Here is a 14,838-nt window from a genome sequence, read left to right on the forward strand (position 1 = left end):
GTCGTCCCTCACTAACCCCCCTGCCAGCCTGGTCATAGGCAGCCATCTTGTGAGGGCATGAGGGTTAATTTGCATATTACCTTTTTATTATATAGGATGCTGCTGGGAACATTCATGTACAAGTCTTTGTGTGAACATACGTTTTCAATCCTCTTGAATATATACCCAGGAGCTGAATTACTGGGCCATATGGTAACTCTGTGTTTAACATTTGAGGAACCTACTAAATGTTTCCAAAAGCAGCTGCACCATTTTACATTCCCACCAGTAACATATGAGGGTTTCAATTTCTCCATCTCTTCCCTAACACTTGTTATTGTCTGTCTTCTTTTAGTACAGCCATCTACAGGTTGGGATGGAATATCTCACTTTGGTTTGATTTGCATTTTCCTGATGGCTAATGAAGTTGAGTATTTGTTTATGTGCTTATTGACCATTTGTGTATCTTCTTTGAAAAAATGTCTATTTATATACATTGCTCATTCTTCAATTGGTGGGGTTTTTGGTGTTTTTATTGAGTTATAGGAATTCTTTATATATTCTTGATGAAGTCTCTTTTCAGATATATAATTTAAAAATATTTTCTCTCATTCTGTAGCTTCTCTTTTCACTTTCTTGATGCTATCATTTGAAATACAAATTTTAAATTTTGATAAAGTCCAAGTTGTATTTTTGCTCTTTTGCTTTTGGTATCACATCTAATAAATCATTGCCTAACCCAAGATCACAAAGACACACTCCTATGTTTTCTCCTAAGAATTTTATAGCTTTAGCTCTTACAAATAAATAAATATACATTTAAATTATCCTATATAATAAAGAGCTAATATGCTAATGGTCATGATGCCCTCATGCTGTAATGACCAATCAGCAAGAGGCTGTGTGCGCAGCAGGCACTCACAGGTGGGTGGGGCTGCATGCACAGCTAGGCACACACAGGTGGGTGGGGACTTGATTCTGAAAGACTTGACCAGAGGCACGGGTGGGTTTCTGGGTCCCGCCTCCTGCCGGGGCAGCATCAGCTGCAGGACTCTCTCTGGGTCCCACCTCCTAGGGCAGCAGTGGGGGTGGCAGCCACAGAATTCTTTCTGGGCAGGAGGGTGGGGCTGTGTGCACGGGAGGCGCATGTGGGGAGGTATTCCGGGAATCATGCAATTTCACGCACCAGGTCACCTAGTATATATATATATATATATATATATATATATATATATATATATACTGAGTGGCCAGATTATTATGACCACCCTATCAGTACTTCATTGGGCCACCTTTTGCCTTCAATACTGCTGTGATTCTTCTTGGCATTGACTCCATGAGATGTTGAAAGATGATGTGAGGAATCTGACACCATGTCTGATGAATAGCACTGTCCAGTTCTGTGAGATTTGATGGTTGTGGAACCAGCTTCCTGATGGCTCTTTTAACTTCGTCCCACAAATGCTGAATTGGATTGAGATCTGGTGATTGTGGGGGCCACCTAAGCAAGGTAAAGTCTCCCTCATGTTCTTGAAAGCACTCCTGCACAATACAAGCACCGTGGAATGGTGCATTGTCTTGTTGGAAGAAGCCATCTTCATTGGGATACGCCATCAACATGATAGGATGAAGTTGATCAGCAATGATACTTAGGTATGTTGTGCTATTCAGATATTGTTCCACATGAATTAAAGAGCCCAAATCATGCCAGGAAAACATGCCCCAAATCATAACACTGACCCCACCAGCTTGAAGGGTTGTACTCATGCATGTGGGGTGCATGCTTTCATGCTGTTTCCACCAAATTCTCACTCTGCCATCTTCAGGATGCAACTGGAAACGTGATTCATCGGACCACATGACTTTTTTCCAATGCTTGATTGTCCAATCCTTGTGTTCCTGTGCGAACTGGAGATGTTTTATCTTGGTAACTGCAGACAGCAAAGGTGTTCGAACAGGCCTTCGGCATCCATATCCCATACCATGCAGTGTACGGCTAATTTGCCTACAAACATCAGGTCGTCATAATAATCTGGCCACTCATAATAATATATATCCCACGTTCAAAGGCTGTTAAATCACGTTGTTTACCCATATCTTCAGAAAAAAATCACTTCTACTGATGGTAAACAACCTGCTTCCCTACTTACAATGGTCTGGCCCTCTAGCAACTTCAGTGCGAAATTATAGCTAATTTGCCTATAAACATCAGGTGGTCATAATAATCTGGTCACTCAGTGTATATATTGCCAAAGGAAAAGAGAATAGGGAAGCAGGCAAAGGAGGAAACAGACGTTGACCACGTTAGAGGAAAAGAAATAGCAGCAGCACTCTCACTGGGAGAATGTCAAACCTTAGGGAGGCCCTGGAAGGTAGCACCTAACCTGCTTTCCTCCTGCCCCTCCTCAGACCCCACTTCTAACAATCCTGAAGAAGTGAGCAGAGTCCCAGGAGAAGACTAATCCAACCTCAGCCTTGTGGAAGGATTCCCTGGGGACTTCAACAGCATCCTCTGGGGAGGAACAGGATTTTAGCCAGGAGCCATCAGTCACATCTCACCTGGATTTTCCAATTCTAACTGCCCTCTGCTTTGTCCCTTTCATGGACTGTGAACAGCATGTCCTAACATATTGTTCCCAAGCCATCACTGGCTGGCAAAGTCACCAAAGGAACACAAAGCAAACTTTTTCTTAGGCCAAAATCATGTAGTTTGTTAGTTGCTTTAAAATCCTACCTTTTTGAAACCTTCTTTAAGCCAAATAAATACAAAAAGGCCAAAAGTTATAGCCAGTGATCTGTTTTTTAACACTGAAACAAGCTCCCCGAGTGTTAATAGGATTCTAGGAAAATGTCCAGCTAATTTAGCAAGTCTCCCTGCAGCAGGACATTTCTGTTAGAAAATGGATTATAAAGTTTTGCAGCTGGTTCTATTTTCTTTTCCCTAAGAGGCTGTAGGAAGTCACTCCCCACCATGATCACCTTTCTGAGTTTCCAATCACTGTCATTGTAATATTTTTGTCTTTTAAGAACGGCCAAGAGATACTATCAGAACTAGACAATGGATAATTTTTATTCCTTTCTCCCCCCAACCCCACTTCCCTTTTCCCTTTTGTGTTGATAAATGATGATTTTCTATAGACAGGGATGATCTCCAAGGAAGCACTAAGCAGCAGCATTAGCACTGGGGACTTACTCTGGGGCCCACTATCAGCCACAGTCACCCCAAACTATATCCCTTGAGGCCTTTCCTCTCTGCACTACCAAAACTCCTTCTCCACAGCCTTCAGTCAATTTTGAGCATGACTTTCTAGATGTCTTTCCAATCAGTATCTTCAAATACATCACCAATATGGTGTCCTCACCCATTACTCCTTGGGGAAGCAGGGAGCATGGTTTTAAAACCCCAGAACTAGAGGAACTTAAGATTCTTCTTGGCTTTGCCATTCTATGACTTGCATAAAAGAAATGACCTTGTGCCCTGATGTTATATACCAGTGATTCAACAAAATGGAAATGTGGCTGCAGAGGAACTGACAAAGGATGGCCATCCTGAGAGGTACCAAGAAAGAAGTCTGGCTATAACAGCATGACTTCTCCATCTACCACAGCCCTCTACATACACAAATACAAACACATTCCCTAAACATATGACAGGGGAAGATTGCTATGGAATGAGTAATCAGAAGAGTCATACATGTTTTAAAGGAGAAATAGAGTATACTATAACACATGTAATTAGGCTCTCAAACAATTCTGGGGAACAGTGTATCAGGAAAAAGCTCCATGAGAAAGTGATGTTCACATTGGATCCTGCATGTAGAAGAAATAGGGCCAGGGAAAGAACGTTCCAGGTGGATGGGCCAGAGTGTATACAAGTTAGGGAGAAAACCTATGGCTCACAGAAAGAACCATAGAACATAGACAGCAACATGAGAGGGAGAAGAAGCAGGTAAAGGCCGCATTATGCAGGATCTTATACACCATGCTAAGAATTTGTTATTTTGTTTTAAACTCCTGAAAGGCCAGGGTATTCAATGAGTCATTTTCATGGATACTAAAATTATTCAACATGGTGGCAGCAGTGTAGTGGAAAAGATAATTATGGACCAATGTCATCCATGATTAAGTGAAGTGTCCAAGTGGTCAGCAGATGGCAGCAACAAGGAGTGACTTGGGGTTATATAGACTGATGGCTTAGAGCTCAAAACATGTATTTCTATTCGATGTCTTTTTATAAAAGGGGAAAGAATGGTCTAAAGGTAGCAATCTGTTAACAGGAAGGATGCAGTCTGCCAACCCTGCTGGGTGGTGGTCAGTGAAGCGGTCATTCTATCTCTTGGTCAGGAGGGTGAGGAGGTGAGGGGAACACAAGGTTAGTAGGAGGGCTGGGGCTTTCTGGCAGGCACTGGAATGCTGAAGCAGCTATGTGAACAGAATAGAGAGAGAGCCTGGAGGCCTGTTTACCTCACAATCCTATACCCGTTGGCTAAAGATGCTGTTGTAATTTCCTGAGAGATGCTGATCATTTGAACTAAGGTGCTGACAGCAGAGATAAGAAAGGGATAAATATGAAGGATATTGAGTTGTACCCTTGATAATACTTGGCCACATCTAATATGTGAGAAGTGAATAAAAGAGGAGTTAAATAGGAGAGGTTTCTGGCATAGCCAACTCAAATGATGTTGATACATTCACTGAACTAGGAAACCAAGTTCAGTTGTGGCAGTCTGGGGCGGCCTATGCGGCTTGAGGTAAATCAGACATGTGCCTCCCGTTCTAGCAGAAGGAGAACCCAGGGTCACGGCTCCTAGCATCTCCTTTACAGGCCCTGTTTACCCAGGGCTGGGTTTGTAATGGATGGACCACCTGCATCAGGAGGGTAAGTTGGAAGCCCCTCGGCCAGACACTGAGAGGATGTATCTGCCTCCAATTAATTTGGACTCTTTTTAAAGGGAATAGCAAAAACTATGCCAAAAGAGTGGTGACTTATAAAGTGGCCTGCTGGAAGGGAGCCAAAACACTGGGCTTGTTTAATTTAGTGTCTGATCAGGACAAGGTTTGGTGCAGATGGGGGGCCATAGAACTCTCCTGAGAGGGGGATTAGGGGCTGAAAATTGAGATTACTAACTTCCAACAATTACTCAATTTAAAACTCAGCCAAAAAGATGTAATTAGTTTTCATATATTTGTTTGGTAATGTTGCCAGCTGAAAACTCCATGATGTTTTACTTCAAAGGGGAAGAAAGAACAAAGGAGAAGGAATATGGAAAAAAAGGGAAGGGGACCACCTTATTTTGAAGTGATTATGCTGGTCAGAAGAGTGCTCACACTCTCGAGCCTCTTTTCTTCAGTATCATTGTCTTCTCTTTCTTGATGTTCCTGCCCACAAGGTCATGGGTTCCCTCTCGCTCCATTCTGAGGTCCTAGCTTTTCCACACAAATCCATGCAAGGTCTGCAGTAGGAGCTACCAAGCTCCAGATCTTAAGTTCTTCCAGATCTCCTTATCCCCGTCCCATCTGCTCCTCTTCCTCCTGTCCCCAGCTTTCTGGCTTTCTCTGATTAGACCATGTCCTCTCTCCTCTTCACTTTGGCTTCATAATTCAGCTTCCTTTTTTTAAAATTTTTTTTATTTTTTTGTTTGACTCCCAGATTTATAATTTGATTTGAATTCTGAAAATATTTCAAGATAAGGCTTTCAGAATCCTCCCTCTGCCACCTGGCCATTCTCTGAATGCTGACCTGGGAGCCAAGAAGCTGCTGAGCTGAGCCAACCTCAATAGAAGCATTTGGAGTCCCAGCGCGGGTTCTCTGCCTACTATCTCTATTATATCAAGCATCTAACCAACATTGCCTTTATTAGTTTTTACATCTGTGTTTCCCACTAGATTTAGTGCTTCTCAGGGTGTGTTTTTTATTCATCTTACTGTCTCTAGCACCCAATACAGAGCCTGACAGGCAGAAGGTGACCACAGGATATCCACAGTATTGAAGAATGATTTTGTAAGAATTTAGTAAATGACTATATATATATATATATATGAATAGAACATTTGCCTATCCAGGACTGACTTAGAGTCCATTCTTTGTACTCAACAAAGACTTGGCTTCAAATCCCAACTTCATGATATAGACAAATTACTTGACCTCCTTGTATCTCAGTTTTTAAAAATGATAATGGGAGAACATAATACTTACATATCTCAAAGCTTATATGCTTCCCTCTAAGTGATGCCTTTACCACAAAACTCATCCCCTTTCCTGATTTAATTTCTCCAATATTGCTTGTCTCTCTCTTCCTACTAGAATGTAAACCCCATGAAAGCATGGATTTCTGCCCGACTTCACTGCTATATCCTGGAGCCTAGAGAGTGCTGGTTACATGTTAGGCACTCAATAACTGTAATAACCATATAATACGGGTCTTGCAAGGACTGGGTGACTATATATATATATATGCTACAGCACTGGGCCTGGCACATGCTAAGTACTCAGTAACTACCATTATTATAAAATAAAGAGCAGATTAAGAAGAAACATTACAATAGGTTGATATGTACTCAGAAGATACAGTCAGGATGACATGAGCATCTGAACCATAATTTATGTTGAAGGAATGCGTGAAATAATCTGGGGCTCATAGGGAAGTGTTTTACCTAAGGGCATAGAGCCAGCCTGTGGCAGAACCTAGACAGTATTATTTTTATATAAATTATTTTCTAGTGCTTCCCTAAAATACACTATCAGACTATTTTCTTTGTTAGACACTTCCTTTTTAAGTATCCCTAAATATGAGAATGTCTCCTTACACCTACTTTTTTCAAAACACACACACATATGTACACACACACTTTTGTGTTCATTTATCAGTCCAATGACATATAAAATGTAGAAGAAAATAGAGAAAAAAATCTCTTTGGCCTTCAGCTGGTCATAGAGTTCTTAGATAGACTCCAAACGCATGATCCATAAGTGAAAATCTAATAAATTGGACTTCAAAATGTAAAACTTCTATCTGCGAAAAGCATAGGTAAGAGACTGAGTGGAAAGATAAGGCATAGATTAGGGGGAAATATTTGCGAAGCTTGTATCTGAAAAGGACTTGCATTCAGAATATATAAGGAACTCTCATTATAAGAACACAAACAACCCATTTTTTAACCCATTTTTTTTAATGGGCAAAAGATTTAAACTGACACTTCATTAAAGACTACTAGTATATATGAATGGAAAATAAGCACGTGATAAGCTACTCAACATAATTAGTCACTAGGCAATACAAAGTAAAACCACATGAGATATGACTATACACCTGCTGAAATAGCTATAATAAAAATATACAGATAATTCAAAGTAAGCACATGGAGAAACTATGAATCTCTCCTACACTGCTCATAGGGATGTAAAATGGCTCTACTAACTTGGGACAATTTGACAGTAGTTGTTTTGATAAGTTGAACATGAATTTACTATATGCTCCAATGTTTCCACTCCTAGAAAACAATGCAAGAGAAATCTAATCACATGTACACTCAAATATATGTTCATGACTGTTCATAATAGCATTATTCATAATAGCCTAAAAGTGGAAACAATCCCAATGTTCATCAACTGGAGAACAGGTAAAGAAAATGTGGTACATCTTTTCAATAAGAGTAGTATTCAACTATGAAAATGAATGACCTACTGACACATACTAAACATGGATGGATATCAAAAATATGCTAAGTGAAAGATGCAAAATGTGACTGTACAATATATAATTCCATTGATATGAAATGTTCAGAAATGGCAAACGTATAGCGTCAGAGAGCAGGTCAGTACTTGCCTAGGGAGTAGGAGAGAATATTACAAGGGGAACTTTTTGAGATGATAAAAATACTCTAAAATGGAATCATGGTGACAGTTGTAAAACTATTCATTTACTAAAAATTATCGAATTATACCTTACATTAGTGAATTTTATGGTACATAAATTATACTTCAACAAAGTTGTTAAAACAACCAGGGGGGGGGGAAAAGTATTTATTTTAAATATCAGATTGTGGCCTTGATGCATGTACAAAGGGATTTTGTTTGGTGGGGTTAGAAGGGGCCACTGGTGAATTACAAAATATAGTGCCACTAGTATATAATTAGTAGCAGTAGCAGCCATGCCCTTGAAGATTAATAGTTACAGTGCTAGAAATTCAAAATCTTGCTTATTGCCTGGTCTCCCTAAGATCTGGATGTTGGCATGTTTAGCTTTCCCACTTGCAATTATCCTCCCTACAAATTGAAATAGCATTAACTAATTATAGTGGCGCCTTCAGACATAAACCACATCAAACACCCTGCTAACCAAGAATTGTCCTATCTGCAAAAGTATGCCAGAGAGCTTTAAAACCTCTGGTATCTGTTTTGAGGCCCAGAACAAGGGGACTAAGCCAACCCACAAAACTTCCATAACCTTATTTTCTTAAGATGCTGCTTTTAATAAGATAATCCTTTTTTCAAATACATATATTGTGGGTCTCAGTAGGTCCAACATAGAAAGTAGCAGTAGGTCTTCAAAGCACTAGGACTTGGTGTTAGAGGCCATGGATTTAAATTTTGGCCCTGACATGAACTAGCCTGTAGCTTTAGCCAGGTAATTTAACTTTTTAGCCTTAGATTATTTAATCCCTCAAATGGGACAATCCTGCCTACTCCATAAAACTATTGGGAGAAATAAGAAAAATAGTATGTACAAAGTGCCTGACCCAGCAGGCACTTTATATATGTGTTGAATCTGAGTAAAGGATATAGCCACAATTCCTTGATATGACAAGGCTTTCCAGAGTTTGGCCCCAATATTCCTGTCTGTTCTAATCTTCCAGTAGGAAAATTCCCTATTCCAATCAACTCAGACTTCTAACCAACTACTACTATGCAGTGATTCAGGCTGCTTCCTGTTTTCTGGCAACCTCCTCCCCTACTTTATTCAGTAACCCTAACATCGTTCAAGACTCAGCTTAAAGCCCATCTTTTCCATGATGTTTAGTCTGACCACTGACTCTTTGTTTAAATATATTTTTACTAGAGGCCCAGTGCACAAATTTGTGCATGTGTGGGGTCCCTCGGCCTGGCCGGCGATTGGGGCCAATCGGGGCCGTCTCACCCAGTCCAAGCCAACCTGGGTGGCCAGCGGAGAGGGGCCATGGGAGGGCTCCAGGACATGTCCAGCCCTCTCACTCAGTCCTGATCGGCTGGACCCCAGAAGCAAGCTAAACTACCGGTCAGAGTTTCTGTCCCCCTGGTGGTCATAGTGACTGGTGGGTCAGACACTTAGTATGTTATGCTTTTATTATATAGGATTGATTTCAGAGAGGAAAGGGAAAGGGAGAGAGAGATACAAGTATCAATGATGAGAGAGAATCATTGATCAGCTGCCTCCAGCACGCCCCACATTGGGGATCAAGCCTGCAACCCAGGCATATGTCCTGACTAGGGATTGAACTGTGACCTCCTAGTTCATAGGTCGATGCTCAACCACTGAGCCACACCACTGGGCTGACCATTAAATCTTTAAACAACTCATGGGATACTTAATTATATACTTTAAAAATATTATATCTGTTTGAACATGTCTTATTTCCTTTGGTACAGAATGCATTTCTAGAAGTACACCAAGACTTGTATACCTCATTATATATCCCCACAGTGACTCTCACAGGGTCTGCAGTAGGACAGGGATCTCAAATTATTTGTTTTATCTAACTGAGGGATTCCTCAAAAGATAATTTGAAAACCCCTATTCAAGTCAATCTTTCTCATTTTATAGATGAAAATTTTGTCCTCAGATAGGAGAAGTAATATTCAAAGTCATATGAGTACTTTGGTATTAGAGCTGGAAGCATAATTCAGGTCTCCTGAGGCAGAGACCAAGGTTGTCCTTCAACAGCAGTTCTCTACATGTTTAGAACTACAGCTTTTAGCTGGAAACATGGTCATTCAGGATGAAAACTTCATTTCTCATCCTCCCTTTAGCTAAATGTGGATAAAAATATAAGTGTCACCTAACTGCATCTTCTCTTTTCTCCCCCTAACCCCTTCATCCTTGCTGCCTGGAACATGGCTGTGATGATACAATTCCACAGTGAATCATGAGATTGAGAGCCATGACCCAGAGATGGCAGAGCAGAAAGCTAAAAGAACCCGATACCCTAAGGCTTTCAAGGACCAAAACCAGAGCCATAATACCACCTCTGGACTGCCTACATCTAGACTTTTATATGGGAGAAAAATAAACTTCTATCTTATTTATGTTGCTGTCATCTTAGATATATATTTGAATATTATTGGCAGCTTAACTGATTCTATTATCCCTCCTATCAACTCTTTGATGCTCTTAGCTGTTCACATTGCCTCTAGACATATATCATAAGCCATTCTCTCATTCATTCAAGAATTCACTCAGTAGCCATTCAAAGTTCATGGACATTCTGCCTAGCATAAATCTAAGAGGGGACTATGGTGGACACAAGAATTAAATGTACAGACACTGCGCTTAAAAGTCATGGGCATTGGATGAACTTCTCACTCGCTTAATTCATATCATGGTTCTTATGCCTGGCAAACATTCATCTCAGAATTTCTCTGGAAGTCCCATCTCAAATAATCTCACTGTTTCCAGTAACATTCTGTTGATCAGAAGACCATTTGTGCTTAATATATTCCAGTTGCCTCTCTACATCCATTCTCTGCCCTTATCCACTCTTTTCTTTGCCCAAGGAAGCTTATCTGTATGGGTTACATCCATGGGCTCTCTTGACCTCTGATTTCTGGTTGGGTTGGTCAATAAGAACCGCTGGAAAGAGATCATAGGGAAGTAAGAGAATGAGCTCTATGTATTTATTTTTCTCAGCTCCCTCCCTGTGGGGTCATTTTAGGCCAACTTTGTTCCTCAACTGAAGGTCACTGTTCCACTCAAGGTGGCCCACAACATGACTCTTTACTATTGGGTTCTGGTAACCATTCCTTCCCTTCACACCACTGAAGCTATTACTAGCTCCAGGGAATGGCACTATATCCTGTGGTTTCCCCACACACTGCCCACACCTTGTAAATAGCCCATTTATTAAGCCTTACACAAATGATCCTAATGTGAGGCTGCCATCTGTTTCCTGCTAGCAGGCTGGCTGATACAACATGCGTCCCAATTTTCAGTTCAAAATATGTAGGCACTAGACATACAGCACCCATCAGAATCATCGTTAAGAAGGGTGTTAGAGTAAAGGGAAGATATTTAGCAAAATTTAGTGCATAGAGAATCTCAGACTATAAAAATAGCATCATGACCACTAACTTTTGATACAAGATTTGGTTCTCAGGTACCTGAGCTATGCACAGTCCTCTTTATGTATCTATTTTCTTTTTACTTTTTTTTTTGGGGGGGGGGGGTTATCCTGGACCAGATACTATGTTTTTCAAGCAGTCTAGTCTTGAAATATTTTATTTAGAAGTGGAACCCAATTCTAGATGGAACCCACAGTCACTGGGCAAATACATTTTACCACCAACATGTATCAGAAACTCAAGTATAGTATTTTCTGCCAATTCCACCAGTATCTTCATTTAGGATCATTAAAGTGCTAAATATACCTATTTCAGAAGCACAATCCACATTTGTTGAAGAGTGAAATGTAAAACCAAATTATCATTTCTTATTCTTTACTAATAATCAAAGTATTGCTGATTACAGAGACCAAAACCTATGCATCCAATGTGAAGAACAATTTCAGATCCTGGGTTGTGCAGGGAGGGAAAGAGGAAAGGAGAGGAGAAAGGTGTAGTAGACAGAACAACGCACCCCCCTCTTAAAATGTCCAAATCTTAATCCCTAGAACCTCTGAATATGTTATCTTACATGAAAAAAGGGACTTCATAGACATGATTAAGTTAAAGATCCTGAGATGGACATACTCTTCCAGATTATGTGGGTGAGCCTAATATAAATCACGAGGGTCCTTAGAAGTGAAAGAGGGAGGCAGGAAATTTGGTGTCAGAGTGATGCAGCATGAGAAAGACTCAAGCCACCATTGCTGGCCTAGAAGATGGAGGGGAATCACAAGCCAAGGAATGCAAGCAGACTCTAGAACAGGGGTGGGGAACCTTTGTTCTGTCACGGGCCATTTGGATATTCGTCACATCCTATGCTAAATATAATGAACTTAATATAAATTTATATTGCTATGAAAAAAAGCTCCTACATTCATGAATTTTGAGTCTCTCCTGTGGTTGCCTTGGCCGGGCCAGACCAAATGATTTTGTGGGCCTTATACAGCCTGAGCTGTACATTCCCCACCCCTTTTCTTGAAACTAGAAAAGGCAGGAAAATGAATTCTCCCCAAGAGCCTGTAGAAGGAATGCAGACCTGCTGATATCCTGGTTTTAGGCCAGTGTGACCAAGTTTATCCTAAACTGTAAGATAATAAATTGGTGTTGTTTTAAGCCACCAAGTTTATGGCTACTTGTTACATCAGCAACAGAAAACTGATACAGAGTGTATAACTGAAATGTCCAGACCTGGAAACTACCAGGGGAAGGAAGAGGGGCTGGGAACTGATGGACGGCGGAGTCAGAACACATTGCGGACAGTACATCCAAACTGTGTACCACTTAAGAACCTGCACTGTGGGCACGTTAAATTCACTAAAAAACAAGTCTGCTCTTCATCTCAGAGGCTCACACTCATAAAATGCTCCCATGCCCGTTGTGTCACCCAGTAGAAGCATTTTCTTTTTCTCAGAGTTTCTGGAAATTAGCAAAATGTCTGTATTTTGTGAGAGATCTTTATCGGCTTCATTCAAAAGGATACACATCTGTCTTATACCTTATTCTGTAGCTTCCTGGTGGCCATATTGTAGCAATGAATTATGCATTAAAAACAACAATTTTTAAAAGTTCCAAAGCACAGAGTCTACAGAGCACCAGTACCCATTATTTGCATTCTATGAAAACCCACTGCATGCTCTCCCCACAGCTGCCTGTCTCTGAATGGGCCTTACCACGCTCTGGCCCAGCTGCTCCCGAAAGAAATAATCCATGTTTCTCTTCTGCAGGCTGTCAAGGTAATGCTGAAAGCGGGTGTATGTATATGGGTAGCAGTAGGCAAATTGGTAAACATCTTCTTCTCGGTCAAAACAAAATGCAAAGGACATCACATAATTCTTCCTGTGGTCTGGGCAACGGTAGTAGTAAACATTTTTAGGTGGCAGCCTTTGCCTGAAAGATACAAAGAAAGACATTTGGGTATTTCAGACAATCGTTCTAGCTTCAAACGGGAATAAGCAGAAATAAATGCACAAGAAAAACTGTGACATCAAGACCCCAGGTGGTGGCCAGGGGCAACAGCTCACACCACCTGTGGTTGCCAAGAGACTGGAATCCGGCAGCACTCTTCAAATCCCAGCCCTACCCTTTGTCAGCTGCTTGGACAATGCAATGTCACAGAAAGCTGAGCAAGTTGTATTCATTGTTTATTCTTATTGTGAGCACCTTTTTATATGCCCAGGCATCACGCTAGACTCTTGATGTGTGAGGGTAAATAAGATAGGCAAGGTGTTGTCCTCATGGAGTATATCCTATAGTGGGAAGCACTCAATAAAATATTAAAACTAAGTATACAAAATAGTCATAGACTCTAAAAATGCTTTGAGGGGAAATAAAGAGTGTGATAGTATAATGACATAAATATGGGATGCCTGCTTTTTCTAGGAAAGTCAGGTCTTTGTATTACAAGACTATTTCAGACCGCTCAAAAGAATGTGCATTGTGAATATTCAAGGGAGGAGAAATCATTCAACACTTCTTTAGATTATTACTATTATTTTTCTACAGAACATTTCACGAGATTAGTTTTCTACAGAAGCACTTTGGGAAATTCTGCTTTAAAATATGCTGTGCAAGCAATTTTGCTAAGCCATCATGCTCATTCTCCAAAAAGGAATACTAAAACCATACACGAGAAAAGGCAAAATGTTCCAGTCATAATTCCTATAACTTCTTTATATTCTCCCACCTCACAGGTTCACTACACCCTGCCACGCTGTATGACATCGAAAGCATTCACACGTACAAAGAAGGCCTCTCATTTCTGTCCCTTCAAATCCTGTTAATCGTACAAAACCCCTCACAAACTGTGCTTTTTCCAGGATCATCCATTGACAATTTGAGGCCAGTTCAGCTCCCACATTTTGTCGTAACTTACTCTTTTATTGACTGCTTCCTAAGTCTTATCCATTAGGATCAGTTTGGAAGATCCTTGAGGACAAACACATTTTTTGTTTGTTTGTTTTTTTGGGGGGACGAGGGGTTCTGGCACAGTGGATGGGAGTTGTGAGGTTCACCTGGAATGGCTTAGCATTCAACTGAGAAGCCAAGAGGCACAGAAACATATGGAGGAAAGTGTGAGGAGGAGGGCACCAGGCATGACGTTGAGACAGAGAAGCATCAATCAGATGCTCAAACCTCAGAGGGAAGGTAGGGGAGGTGGGGGTAATGGGGAGAGATCAACCAAAGGACTTGTATGCATGCATATAAGCATAAGCGATGGATGCAGACAACAGGGGGTGAGGGTGAGGGCAAGACCGGGGGGGGGGGGCAATAGGGGGATAAAGACACATTTGTAATACCTTAATCAATAAAAAAAATTTTTTTAAGTGAGATGATTAACCATAGAGCTGCCTCAAAGGAGAAAGTGGAAAGTTTTGGTCAGAGAAGTAAGCTGGAGAGAGAACAGACAGAGAGGATAGATGATGGTCTACATTTGTAATGTGATTGAACGTGCAGGAATATGAGGTTGCTGGAATAAGCTAGTCTCAGGGTTTCAGAGTTGTATG

At 40.8% G+C, this 14,838-nt stretch overlaps 1 protein-coding gene across 1 annotated transcript in view; it reads right to left on the reverse strand.

Moving 5' to 3' along the window:
* Positions 1–14,838, reverse strand: part of AGBL4 (AGBL carboxypeptidase 4) — a 987,573-nt gene that overhangs the window by 422,945 nt on the left and 549,790 nt on the right. The window contains exon 5 of the mRNA XM_070405080.1: positions 13,006–13,222. Coding sequence (XP_070261181.1) covers positions 13,006–13,222 — 217 coding nt within the window. The remainder of the gene's footprint in view (positions 1–13,005; positions 13,223–14,838) is intronic.

This window comes from Myotis yumanensis, unplaced genomic scaffold, assembly GCF_028538775.1.
Source record: "Myotis yumanensis isolate MYYU_CA2020_CCGP unplaced genomic scaffold, mMyoYum1.0.hap1 SCAF_2, whole genome shotgun sequence".
Lineage (NCBI taxonomy): Eukaryota > Metazoa > Chordata > Mammalia > Chiroptera > Vespertilionidae > Myotis > Myotis yumanensis.